The sequence below is a fragment of the Palaemon carinicauda genome, chromosome 9 (genome assembly GCF_036898095.1).
Source record: "Palaemon carinicauda isolate YSFRI2023 chromosome 9, ASM3689809v2, whole genome shotgun sequence".
NCBI lineage: Eukaryota > Metazoa > Arthropoda > Malacostraca > Decapoda > Palaemonidae > Palaemon > Palaemon carinicauda.
This window is the reverse complement of record NC_090733.1, coordinates 74520773-74534261: the sequence shown is the minus strand read 5'-3', so window position 1 is coordinate 74534261 and position 13489 is coordinate 74520773. Positions and strand designations below refer to the sequence as shown.

At 47.4% G+C, this 13489-nt stretch overlaps 1 protein-coding gene across 4 annotated transcripts in view; it reads right to left on the bottom strand.

Annotated features, from left to right (window-relative positions):
* The window catches only part of LOC137646999 (lymphocyte cytosolic protein 2-like), a 428100-nt gene that overhangs the window by 158119 nt on the left and 256492 nt on the right, over positions 1-13489 (bottom strand). For all 4 annotated transcript variants that reach the window (XM_068380101.1, XM_068380100.1, XM_068380102.1 and 1 more), the window contains one exon: positions 5434-5759. In XM_068380101.1, coding sequence (XP_068236202.1) covers positions 5434-5759 — 326 coding nt within the window. The remainder of the gene's footprint in view (positions 1-5433; positions 5760-13489) is intronic.

The window sequence follows — 13489 nt, the reverse complement described above, 5'->3', positions numbered from 1 at the left end:
TGGTTCAGATTGTTCAACCTGTCTACTGACGGAAAGGCTCTGACCAGTAAGGAGTCTAGGACTATGCCCAAGTACGTCATCTTGTTGGTTGGGGACAGGTGAGATTTTTCCAGGTTGATGGTGATACCCAGGGTCTTGCAGAAGTGTAGAAGATCCGTGCCCTGTTGTTTCAAGACTTCCTCTGCGGAAGAAAGGAGTAACCAGTCGTCCAGGTACCGAATTAGACGGATTCCCCATTCGTGAGCCCAAATGGAGGCCGTCGTGAAAACCCTTGTGAATACCTGGGGGGCTGTGGAGAGTCCGAAGCACAGGGCTCTGAACTGCAATATCTGGGTGCCCCACCTCACCCGGAGATACTTCCTGCAGGCTGGATGGATTGGAATCTGGAAATAGACGTCCTTGAGGTCTAGGGACAACATGAAATCCCCCTCCCTCAAGGACTCCAGGACCGACTTCGGGGTGTCCATCTTGAAGTCGGTTTTTCGTATGAATTTGTTGAGGGCTGACAGGTCTATCACTGGTCTCCAACCTCCCATTGCTTTCTCTACCAGGAAAAGCAGACTGTAGAACCCCAGACCTGGAAGGTGAACAGTCTCCATTGCTCCCTTTTCTAACATAGTGGAGACTTCTTCTTGCAAGGCTGCTCTCTTCAAGGTGTCCTTGGGGGCCAACCACTCCGCCTGACTTGCTGGTATAAAGGGAGGTGGACCCGCCAGGAAAGGAAGCCTGTAACCCTCCTTTAAACCAGTCACCGTCCACGGTTCTGCACCGTGAAGTTTCCAAGCTTGTCAAAATAGTCTGAGGCATCCCCCTACCTGAGGCTTGGGCAGGAGAGAGGGGCCTCTCACTCTACCTCCTTCGGGACGAACGTCCGGAACGTCCTCTCCTGGCTGAAGGGTAGGCTGTCCCAAACGAGGAAGGAGCTGAGTTGGTTCCTCTTCGGGTGGGATGAGTTGCCTGTGACCACAGAGACGCCGAGGAGTCTCTCCTTACTTGCATAGGAGAAGAGCGAGAAGTTGAAGGAGCATCGGAAGCAGGTCTCTTAAACCCAGGTCTGCTCATCGACTGGACTTTCGGTAAGACGGTCTCCTTCCTCTTCGCCAGTTTCTCTACGACCTCCTCCGTCTTCTTAAGGGGGGAAGAGCCCTTCGTCCCACACAGTCAGGTTCCGGAGAGCCTTGGCTTCCCTGTCCGGAATTTTCTTAGAGATTTTTCAGGACAGAATCTCTCCTTCTCAACACCCAGTTAGCTGACAGTGCTTAGGACTGGAATGTCAGGAACTTCAGGGCGCGGCCCCCCGAGCTGACTAACTCTCTCAAGGCATCTCGTTTGGCATGGTCCATAGAATCTGTTGCAATCTGGGAGCCCACCAGAGTAGAGGCCCACCAGTCCAACCATGAGGCGACATTAATAAGGCCCTTTGACATTTCCTCCATCATAACAGCTTCTGCCTGGGAGAAGAATATAGGTGCAGAAGAAGCCCTGTCCTCCGGGACACCTTGACCTAAAATTTCCAGAACGTCTTCCAGTTTGCTGGCTCCATGAGGATGTCCCTCCAAGGCATAGTACTCGCTCTGAGACTTAAGGCCTTGAAGGAGCTTGGAAGAACTCTGTCCCTTTGAGGTGTCTTTGTTACGGTTCACCACTTTATCAATATGGGACCGTCCCAGTTTGACGTCCCTCGCTTCTGGCAGGGCTAAGGATGGCTTTTTCTGGACCGGGTCCTCCATAATTCTATTCAGGCTAGACCGCCAGATGTCTTCCTCTGAAGGTACAGGCTCCTCGATCCTATGGTGCTTCCTTATTAAGTTAATCACCCTCCTATATGCGGAGTCCTCCGTTGGTCCATCATCCGGGTCACCATCCGCTTCCTCCGTCCTGCGATGTGGAGTGTCGCTGACACGGGCAACTCCGCTCTGCCTAGGATCGAGGTTGGACCTTTCGGAAAAGACGGGAGCCTCCGCCGTCTTTTGGTTTTTCAACAAGGGGACGGGCTCCTCCGTGAAGGTGTTCGACGGAGGGATCCGTGCACGGCGATCACCTCCACGGGTTGACTCGTCGCGGCTGCCCGTCCTCCGAGGTGACTCCCTCCGCTGGGCGGATTGAGTCTCCTTCGAGGGGGACTTACCCCTGTCCGACGGGGGTCTACAATCCGAGGCTGAAGCAGACTTGCGGCTGTCGGAGGCCCTTCTAGGAGGACTGTCTCCGGTAAGCCTGACCGCAGTGCCCGTGACCGTAGTAAGGTCTTTAAGCTTACTACGGGGAACTAGGACCCACTGTTCTTGTTCCTTCGGGGAGGCACTCCTCCTGATCTTCCTTCGCGGAGAACGAGACCTCCTCCTGCTAAACCAAGACCTCGATGGAGACCTAGAGACGGACCGTCTTCTCCTGGATCTGTCTCTCTTCCTCCTGTGTCTCCTCCGAACTTCCTCCGACGACGACAAAGAAGACCCGGCTGCAGACGAGTCCGACCCCTCTCCATAACGGGACCGAGGTACAGGTGGAACCTTGCTCAACACCAGTTGAGTACCTGACGTCGAAGGTTGTAAAAACAGCTCGGGAACTGCCGACAAAGGTGCTGGGGGCGCAGACGGGCGATCCACGAACGGAAAACAGGAGCTCAGACCTTCTTCCACCCTCAAAGGCGACCTCGGTAGACTCCATCCAAGGGGATCTTCTTGCGGGGAATCTTCTCTCTCTGGGGCGCCTTCTGCTGCGGAGGCGCCTGAAACATCCACCCAAGACTCTGGGGAAGAAAAAAGGAACATGTTTATTCCACATGGGGTCGCCAGCCGAGACGTGCTCCCCTTGCACAAGAGCAACGTCCCGCGGACCCCCACTAAACATACTCTCAGGCCCCTCACACGCCTTAACAGAAACAGACACCCCAGAATCAAGACCTTCCTGGGGAAGAAGCCCTGACTTCTTCCTCTTAACCGACTTACCTCGTCCCCTACTCTGGGTAGGGGAAGAAGAAGGAACTCTATCCAACCTTTCACCAGCCGATGTTGCAGGAGAAGAAAAACATGCCTTCCTGGGAGATCGCTTCGAAGACGTCTTTTTCTTGGTCCCAAACTTAACCCACTGAACCTCGCTCCACGTAACACATTCAGGACACGTGTCCGAAGGCGAGCACACTTTACCCCTACACGAGGAACAAAGGATATGCGGGTCCACATCGGGCTTCGATAAAAACGCGCCACACGACTTCCCGGCCCTAGGCCCAGGACCACGGCGGGTATGCTCCATCACACACTGACTCAATACCGACAGACACAGGAACGTAGCGGAATAAGAAAGAGAACACAAGGAAAGCACAAGGGAACACAAGTTAAAAGCGCGAAGCACAAGGGAGAGCACAACGGGCCACGTGGACACACGCAGTACACAACACAAAGGGTCGCATTGAGATATGAGGAGCGTCGAGATGATATCACAACGCGACCAGAGAACTTACTGTAGGTTGCGACACAAGCTCACATGTGGCCTGCCTCGGCATTGCCCTCAGGGCACTTATCCTTCCGCCTAGGCCTACCATTACAGAAAACGGGAGTAGGGTAAACTACACAAAACTCTGGTCGGTTGAGAGGAGGTTCCAGGTAACTCCTATGAAAGTAGTTCGAGGTAAGTTCCTGTGTTGGAACAAACTACGTTTACCCATTCCACAAAGATATGCCTAGTAACCCAAGCCTTAGAATTAGAACGCCAAAGAACATGTAGCAGGTCTTTATTAATTCTATGTGCTTTAAATGCCCTAGGGTTTTCGGAATGGTAAACTAATAAAGGCTTAATTTTGCAGTCCCCGCTGGCGTTGGCACAAAGCGCAAGAGTCAACCGATCCTTCATTGGCTTATGTCCAGGCATTTTCTTCTCTTCGGCGGTAATGTACGTTCGACTAGGCATCTTTTTCCAAAACAGACCGGTTTCATCACAGTTGAACACCTGCTGCTCTACGTAACCTTCCTCCGCCACGATGCTTTCAAACTTTTTAACAAAGTCTTTAGCAGCCTTGGAGTCCGAACTCGAAGCTTCTCCATGCCAAACAACTGAATTAATCCCGGTCCGTTTCCTAAATTTCTCAAACCAACCTCGAGACGCCTTGAATTCCTCCGTCGTAGGATCGGCTGAACTCTCCCCCGCGTCACCCCGAGAGCCCGCCGCCTTCAAGTCACTGTAGATAGCTCTGGCCTTCTCACAAATGATCGTTTCAGTGATCGTATCGCCAACAATCTCCTTGTCCTTGATCCATATTAACAAAAGGCATTCCATCTCTTCAAGGGTAGGACTACGACGTTTGGAAATAATCATGATCCCCTTCGAAGGTTTCACTGCTTTAATGGCCGCCTTCTGTTTTATGATCGTCGAGATCGTAGACATATTCCGGCCATATTGTTTAGCAAGATCGCTAACACGTACACCTTGCTCATGCTTTTCTATTATTTCTTGCTTTAGTTCTAATGAAAGCATTGACTTCTTCCTTTTCTCTCACCCCTACTACTACTTCCTGAACCGAAACTAAGCTTTTTAGGACCCATGATTACGAAACACAGAAAACAACACGTGAAAAAGGAGGATAAAAAACACTGTTAATAACTGAGCGAATAGAGAACAACCACACGATGCGCATGAGATGAGAGGACTGATCAAGGTGACGCTCGATTGGCGTCCCTCCAATGTGCTGCCGTCCAGCGGCGTCAACAACAAACCGCGGTTGACGCTTTCGAGAAAATTCCACGCGTACGCGTATTGTTTACTTCGTATGTTGGAGCAACACTTCGGGTGTCGAGACAGAAATTTGGTCGAATTTTACTTCGGATGTTGGAAAATTTGTATGTTAGGACATTCGTATGTAGAGGTTCCACTGTAAATCCTAAATCAACACTAAATCAATGTGGACTATACCAAGATTCTTCTTGTACAGTCTTGCAGATTTAGTGTAAAATTTTTACCTTTACCTTTAATTTACCTTTAATTACAACTTTTTAAGTTTTGATCAAAATCTAAGTAAAATTGCTTTTAAAAGTCCTAAAGAAATAATCAGTTTAAATAAAAGCAATAGAAGCAAAATTTACAAATATGTGAGATATCAAATATAAAACACTTATTTCCAAAGAGACGGGCGAGAGTTAGAAGCCCAGTTGCTTATGACACTAAATTTGACGCATTGGCATGTGGGCACTCCAATGACCCATCTGTTTTATACAAAGAGAATCTGGTTTATTAGGGTACCACAACTAGCTAATCCAAAGTTTGTATTGAATTTCATAATATTTCTAATTTTACAAGACTCCACTCCTCAGTAAAATCCCTTTAATATACTGAAACTGTTAAGATGCTACTTTTTCAACCATTACCTTGAACCATAAATACAATTCAAGTATTATCTAGTCTCAATTAATGATGAATGTAGATGTTATAATCAAACTAAATTACCTTTAGAGGAACATTTACAGTAGATTTGGGAGTGATTGGAAGAACCGGGATATGGCGGTGACCTTCTCCAGAAGTTTGGATGGGTGCTGGCCCCCTCTTAGAAATTACAGAGGGTAAAGCCTTCTGACCTGGTCTTGGTGGTAGCCCCGGAGCCTGGTTTCCGGTAGGTACGGGCAGAGGCATCTTTTTGCGCTTCTCGGGATGCTCGCATGGCTTACGAGGAAGGCACACAGGTTTTGCTGGTACTTGGGGTTTTGAAGAACTCGACAAACTCTGGTTGTTAGGTTCTGATATGGATGTTAAATAAAGGTCTTCACTTAACGAATCTGAAAAAGAATATATGGAAATTCAAATATATTTAGTAAAGGAAATTTCAAAATATAATGAAGTTGAATATAATAGTTATTCAAGACAAATTTATTTGTTTTGAAGTCCTGTTATCTGCAGCTGCCTTTTTTGTACATGAATTTTGAAATTGGGAGCATATGAGATATCATTTAGTCAATTCGTTGTTAATGACGAAGGTATTCAAATTTTTTCACTGAAAGAGATGTATTACATTATTTCACAAAAATTTCCCAGGAATTCATTTGCTATTCATCCTTTGTATGAAATGCAATGCCAAAATAAAAATAGAAATAAGAAATAAAACTTTGCACAGTACAGTAAAGAGGCATGTACTGTATTATCCTATGTTCCCTATGGCCACAGTTTTACAAAGGCTTAATGCTAAGATTTGTTTCTCATCCTATCTTATCTTAGCCTATGTTAAATAGAAATATGTGGCTTTTTAATGAGTTTGTACAAATTTAAATATGCTAAATTGAAAATATTTTTTCCTCATTCCATGTACGTATGTTCATTGATGAGGATTCGTGTGTTCTTTACTAGTTTGGTATAGCAAGTGCTGCTCTTTATCTATAGTGATGGTTTCATAACCAAAGACGATTGGTTCTGTAATAAAGAATAGTGAAATTAAATCAAAGAGTGAGGGTAAAAGTGTTAGTCTGAGGTCAAAATTATTGGGCTCCCCTTCCCCATGCCCATCAGGTTCCATCTGTAAACAAAGGCCAAGGTGGCAGTTTAGCCATATATAATGAATTAAAAACGGCACTTAAGTCCAAATTGAGTAGCATATCAAACAGGAGGGGAGGTCATATTGAATTATGTTGGGATCTCTTCAAATGCATTCAATAGCATTAAAAGCAGAAGAGATTTCAAATGCTATTCACAAGCTTAACCTTTCTTTGGTGGCCCTGGCTATGGTGCCAGCCTGTCTGATTCTGCCCCTACTCTTCTTTTATTGGAACAGGCTTGCCAGTCCACAACAATGCAGTGTATGTTCCTGTTTTGGACAAGATAGTTAATAAAGGGATTTTGACGTAGGAAAAATCTATTTCTGGGCGAAGGACCTGTGCCGCCCAGTGAATAAGCTCCATTTAGCACTTATTCTTAGGTAATTTACTGCTAAATATACCAGAGAAAAAATGTAAAGGAGTGCTAGGTTAACTAGCTCGCTCACCTATTGGTGTCGGTATAAAATTGGGCGTATATTCCAGAGGTCCCGCACTATTTAGATTAATCCACGACAGAGAACCCCAATAGAGGAGAGCCGTTCAACCTCACTCGGTACTACTACAATGCATCCGCTCAGAACCCAACTCCTTAGCACCCAAAGTTTGGGGACTCCAAGGGAGAGGAGCTGGGAGGGTTCACTGGGCGGCACAGGTCCTTCGCCCAGAAATAGATTTTTCCTACGTCAAAATCCCTTTTCTGGGCTCGAACCTGTGCCGCCCAGTGAATCTATACAAGAGAAAAATGTCACCAAACTTGCAAAATAAAGGAAAAAACATAAGCGTAAGAGAAAAACAGGATGCTTTAATCAGAGATGAGTACCAAAAAACAATTATAAGGGTATCTTAAATATGAACATAAATCCAATAAGGTAGGTATAATAATGCCGTGAGTGATAATATATACAGATACTCAGGAGCATAAAATTTACAAATATAATAACAGTATTCAGGTGCGCGACCAACGAATACAATAGGGTATAAATGAGGCAGGTAAGAGGGAGAGATAAAGAGTCAAGGCATTAACCTGTGAGTTACTCGTGAGTAACTACGCTCCCTGCGGCTACTGTAGAAAATTTTAGGGCTTCCAAATGTTTAAGGTAGTGTTTCTTGAACACTGACGGTGATTTCCACCCTGTATACCTGGAAAGGTCTGTAAAATTCATGTGGTGAAAGAAGTTCACCGAGGTGGCAACCGCCCTGATATCATGTGCAAGAGGAAAAGAGTCAGGGTTAGCTTGTTTAATAAAATACAAAATTTGTTGCCTGATCCCTTTAATAGTAATGGTACTGCCTTGTTCTCTAACGAATAGAGGCCCCGAGGAGTTAGAGGAGGTCCGGGATAGATAAGACCTAAGAGTAGTGACAGGGCACAGCGACGGATCTTGCGTGAGGGGAACAATTTTCCAGGAGGTCCATCTGTTTTGAGGGTCTTCATTCTTAGCCAAAAAGAATTTGTTAGGAGAAAGAAGGACCTCTCCTGAAGGCAGAAAGTCAATATGACCCGGGTCTCTTGACAAGGCTGCCAATTCAGAAATTCTTGCCCCGGAAGCCAAGCTCACTAGGAAAAGTGTTTTCCTGAGAAGGGGCATGTAACCACAAGAACTGTTAATGGTATCAGAAGCCAATTTGAGTACGTCATTAAGGAACCAGGTCACCGGGGTAGGACGAGTAACCGGTTTCAGTCTGGCACAAGCTTTCGGAATTGAAGCTAACAAAGAGTCGGTTAAGTCTATGTTAAAACCCACTAGGAAGATCTTTTTCAGAGCCGATTTAATAGTGGTGATAGTATTGGCTGCCAGACCTGATTCTAATAAAGATCTAAAGAAAGTGACTGTAAGGTTCAAGTTCATACAGTTCACGTCTGAGTCTATTAAAAATTTTGCCAACTTTTTAACTGCAGAGTCATACTGACGGATGGTGGAATCCCGTTTATCCGATTCTAGGAACAAGGTGTTTTGAGGATCAATATTGGCACCATGCATAGCCGCAAACTTCATAAAGTCCATAAAGTTAGGGCGCTCTGAATGTTTGAGAAAGCGTACACAACGCGTGTTTGTACTATCTGAGACAGAACCGGATTGGGTATCGGGCGAGGGTATAATCTCAACTCCCGCAGGAGAGGATACCAGTTGCTCTTGGGCCAGTTGGGTGCGACCAAGGCTACTTGTCCCTTGAAGGATCTCAGTTTGTCTAGAACTTTCAGCAAAAGATTCACCGGGGGAAAGAGATAAATCTTTTCCCAGTTGTCCCAATTCTGTGACATGGCGTCTGTGGCGTAAGCCTGAGGGTCTAGATTGGGAGCCACATATACTCTCAATTTGTGGTTGGATTCCGTGGCGAAGAGATCCACTTGGAGACCGGGAACCTGAGAGAGAATCCACCGAAATGACTTTAGATCGAGTGACCATTCCGATTCTAGAGGGGAGGTCCGGGACAGGGCGTCTGCCACTACATTCCGGACTCCCGCCAGGTGGACAGCTGAAAGATGCCAACGGTTCGAGGCTGCTAGGGAGAATATGGCTACTAGAACATGGTTCAGAGGCCCTGACTTTGACCCACCTCTGTTGAGGCAGCGGACCACCACTTCGCTGTCGAGGACCAGACGAAGGTGTTGTTTCTTGGGAAGAGCGAGACGTTTCAGGGTTAGAAGAACTGCCATGGCCTCTAGCACATTGATGTGAAAATGGCGGAACAAGGGAGTCCAAAGACCTTGAACTTTCTTGAGCTGAGAATAGCCGCCCCAACCTGATAGGGATGCGTCTGTGTGAATGATTAATTCCGGAGGCGGAAATCGAAGGGGAACTGACTTTGACAGACTGTTTGCTCTTGTCCAAGGAAGAAGTCTTTCCCGTAGAATGGGAGGAAGGCGGACTTTCCTGTCCCGGAGCTTCCGGTTCGCCCTCGAACGCCAGACACGATTGATATCTTTCAATTTTGCCTTCAGAAGAAGATCCGTCACTGAGGCAAACTGAAGGGACCCCAGAATCTTCTCTTGGAGTCGTCTGGAACTTACTTTGTCTTTGAGAAAGCGTTTGGTGTTCCTTGCAATCTCTAACCTCTTGGGTCTGGGAAGACACAGAGTATGAGATATAAGATCCCATTGCAGGCCGAGCCATTGGAACTTCGATTTTGGAAGAAGACGGGACTTCTTGAAGTTGATCTGGAAGCCTAGAGATTGAAGATAATGGATGACTTTGTGAGTGGCTTTTAGGCAATTTTGGGAGGTGTCTGACCAAATGAGCCAGTCGTCCAGATAGGCTACTACTTGAATCCCTTGATTCCTGAGTTCCTGAACAGCGACTTCTGCTAGCTTTGTGAAGATCCTTGGGGCAATGTTGAGCCCGAAAGGCATCACCTTGAAGGAGTAACTTTTGTCCCCTAAGCGAAAGCCTAGGTACGGACGGAAGTGTCTCGCTATCGGGACGTGATAGTAGGCGTCTGTAAGATCGATAGAGGTGGTGACGGCCCCACGGGGAAGTAAGGTCCGCACCTGCGAGACGGTAAGCATTCGAAACTTGTCGCATTGAATGGACAAGTTGAGAAGGGATAGATCTAGAATCACTCTTCTCTTGTCTGAATCCTTCTTCGGGACACTGAACAGCCGACCTTGAAACTTCAGATGTTTCGTTTCTTGTATGGCGTTCTTTTGTAAAAGATCCTGGACAAATTCGACCAGGTCCGGAGTGGAATGTTGACGAAATTTGTTCGGAGGAGGAGGTCCTTGAATCCAACTCCACCCCAGTCCCTTGGAGATGATACTGAACGCCCAGGGACTGAACCTCCATTTGTTGCGGAAGGCATAGAGCCTCCCCCCTACCTGCTGTACCTCAGTATTGGTTTGAGGAGTTGCCTCCATGTCCGCCTCGGAAGTTCTTTCCTCTGCGAAAGGCTCTTCCCCTGCCTTTGTTCTGGTTAGAGCCACGGTGGTAGCCTCTACCTCTACCATAACTCTGGGAAGAGCTATGAGCCTCGTAGGACTGGTTAAAGGCAGGGGAAGTGGCGGAGGCACCAGAAAGCTGGCTCTTAGGTAGCAGAACGGTGACATAGTCATCCGAAGGAGCCCGAGAGGTGGAAGGCTGTGCAGGGGCAACAGAAGATGGAGGAAGAGGCAGCCGGAAGTTGGATGAAGCACTCTGTTGTTGCCTGAACTGGGTGGAGGTATATGGTCTAAGCTTCTTCCTACCCCGGGCTTGATAATTTGCGGGGTCATACTTGCGTTTAGGGGTCAAACCCCAACGGGCTTTAAGGCTCTGATTAACCCTAGTGGCCTCCGCCAAGACTTCCTCTACGAGATCCTCGGGGAAGAGATTTGAACCCCAACAGGAGGACCGGATGAGTTTATTAGGTTCATGCCTAATCGTCGCCTCAGCTAGAACATGCTTGCGACATCTGCGTTTAGCAGTAGCGAAGTCATACAAGTCATAATACAAAGACTGTAACGTAGCCTTGTTGAGAGACTTAAAAATACTCTCCGTATCGTAAGTCAAGGCTATCGACTCCGTGGATGTGGCCAGGTTTAGAGTACGGCCCACACGTAGGCGGGAATCATATTCCTGTTTAATGAGGGATTCCGGGAGACGGGGAAGCTTCTCACTAAACAAGACTGAGGCACAGTCTGCTGCAAGCTTGCCGGAGGTAAAGGTGGTATGGACGTTGTCCCAACACTCAATACCTGAGGGAAGAAGGAGGGAGATTGGATCCACCTCTCGGATGGGAGGCAAGGGCTTCTCCTCCAGAGCATATTGAAAGGCAAGCTCTGCCACCTTATTGACGCATGGAGTCAAGGTGGTCTTGTCCATTAAGAACATCGTAAAGGAGCTTTTATAAGGTGTCAGCATGGTGTTAGTGCAGCCGATGTCATTCAAAAATCTGGCCCAAACAGATTGGGCTTGCTCCTTCGGGAAGATGACCGTCTCTTTGGGGACCTTGTCTAATCGGACTAAAGCTTCCTCGGTAAGTCTGGCATAACCATGAAATGGAAATGCCAGACCCGGAGGAAAGAATTCAAAGTCCTCTAGAGGACGAGTGCCAAGGCCCTCCAGAGTCAACATTCCGTCTGAGAACGGGGAATGAAGAGCCATCCGCCAGGGGTTGTTCTTGGCAAATGGCGGGAGCTTAGAGGCATCCGGTATGAGAGAGCTTTGGACTCTCTCCGGAGCTCCTTGCTCTAAAGCCCCAATTCTCTGACCGAAGTTAGAGAACATCGTATCCATCCTCGACTGCATCTCCGAAACCAACTTTGCCTGCATCTCCGACACGATGCGAAGCATAGCTGATTCGGAAAGGCCCGGGCTAGCAGCAGGAGGGGCGGAAGGAACTCCCGGGTCGTGAGACTTAGAGGAGGAACCAGAGGTCTTTGAAGACGGGTTCGTACCATGTTTAGAGCCATGAGAAGTCTTGTGAGGCTTGCGAGCTTTGGGTAAGGTCCTTGAAGTAGACTTATCCTTAGGGGGAACCGGGTATGAACGTTGAGACGAATCACGGTCCCCAGAAAATCCAAGAAAGGAAGAGCGATCAGAAGAAGAAGAAAGAGCGGGGCTGAGGATAGGAATCTCAGCGCCGGACACACCTGCCTCACTTACCACCCTACCTGTATCCGGCTCGTCTAGCAACATTGGTTCGACGTCCAGGTTCATGGAGGCAACATTGTCCTCCAGACCTCCGGGGGCGTCCGATGGATCTTGCTCTGGGTCGATGAGACCCGTTATAGTGGCATCAATGTGGGCAATGATGGGAGCTGCCACATGCCTAGCCACAGCAGCTGAAGACTTGGCGTTGGGGTAAACCATGGTGCAGTAGTCCTCAGATAGGACGTACGGCCGCTTAGACTTTACATTCCGGGCAAACCCACCAACCCACACCTTCAGTGTGGCCCGAGCCGCAGACTTTTGCTCCGGGGATGCCTGAAATAATAGTGGGAATTATAAAAGGGAGACTCCCAATGGTCCTTCAAGACCATAGATATCTTACTAATAGTAAATAAAATAAGAAGGCAATATAGCCAACGGGACTCACCGAGTCAGATCCAAGGGTAGTGATGAGGTCGAAGCAAATCACACAGTTATCCGGGTGCCATACCACAACGTCTTCCAGTTGAACCCCACAAGGGGCGTGAGATCGGCAGACGGAGTGGCCACAAGGCTGGTGCAGAACAGCTGCACAGGCCGGCGTCAGACAATGCACCATCTGTAAAAAGAATAGTATATGAGAAACTGTAATTCTCTTAAGTAGGGGCGGGTCTGGAGGACCCGGGCCTAACATAGGTCTAACACAAGATTAGAGCTCAACTGTACTATTCTTTAAGTGGCCTAACATAGGTCTAACACAAGAATAGAGCTTAACTGTACTATTCTTTTAAGTAGGGGCGGGTCCGGAGGACCCGGGCCTAACATAGGTCTAACACAAGATTAGAGCTTAACTGTACTAGTTTTTAAGTAGGGGCGGGTCCGGAGGACCCGGGCCTAACATAGGTCTAACACAAGATTAGAGCTTAACTGTACTTTTTTTTTTTTTTTTTTTTTTTTTTAATTTTTTTTTTTTTTTTTTTTTTTAAATAGGGGCGGGTCCGGAGGACCCGGGCCTAACATAGGTCTAACGCAAGGTTAGAGCTTAACTGTAATAGTCTTACATAGGGGCGGGACCGGAGGTCCCGGGCCTAAACATAAGTCTAACTTGAAACTAAAGTATAACCATCCATTCCGGTCAAGCCGGGAGCATAAAAAAGGATGCAATAACAAGGAATTAAGACACATAGTGTCTGATTTCCCGGGGTGGGGTAGACCCCGGGCCGGGAAATAAAGGTATATTCAATACCAATTCCTTTAGGGACTCCGGGGTAGTGATCTGTCATATATAATCATCATAGGAAATGTTATAAAATAATAGGGGGCGGAACTGTAACTAAGAACTGCCAATCGAACCCGGAGGGTTTCGTATAACATAAGCCAGAATGAAAAGTGAATATAAAATAGGGTACACCG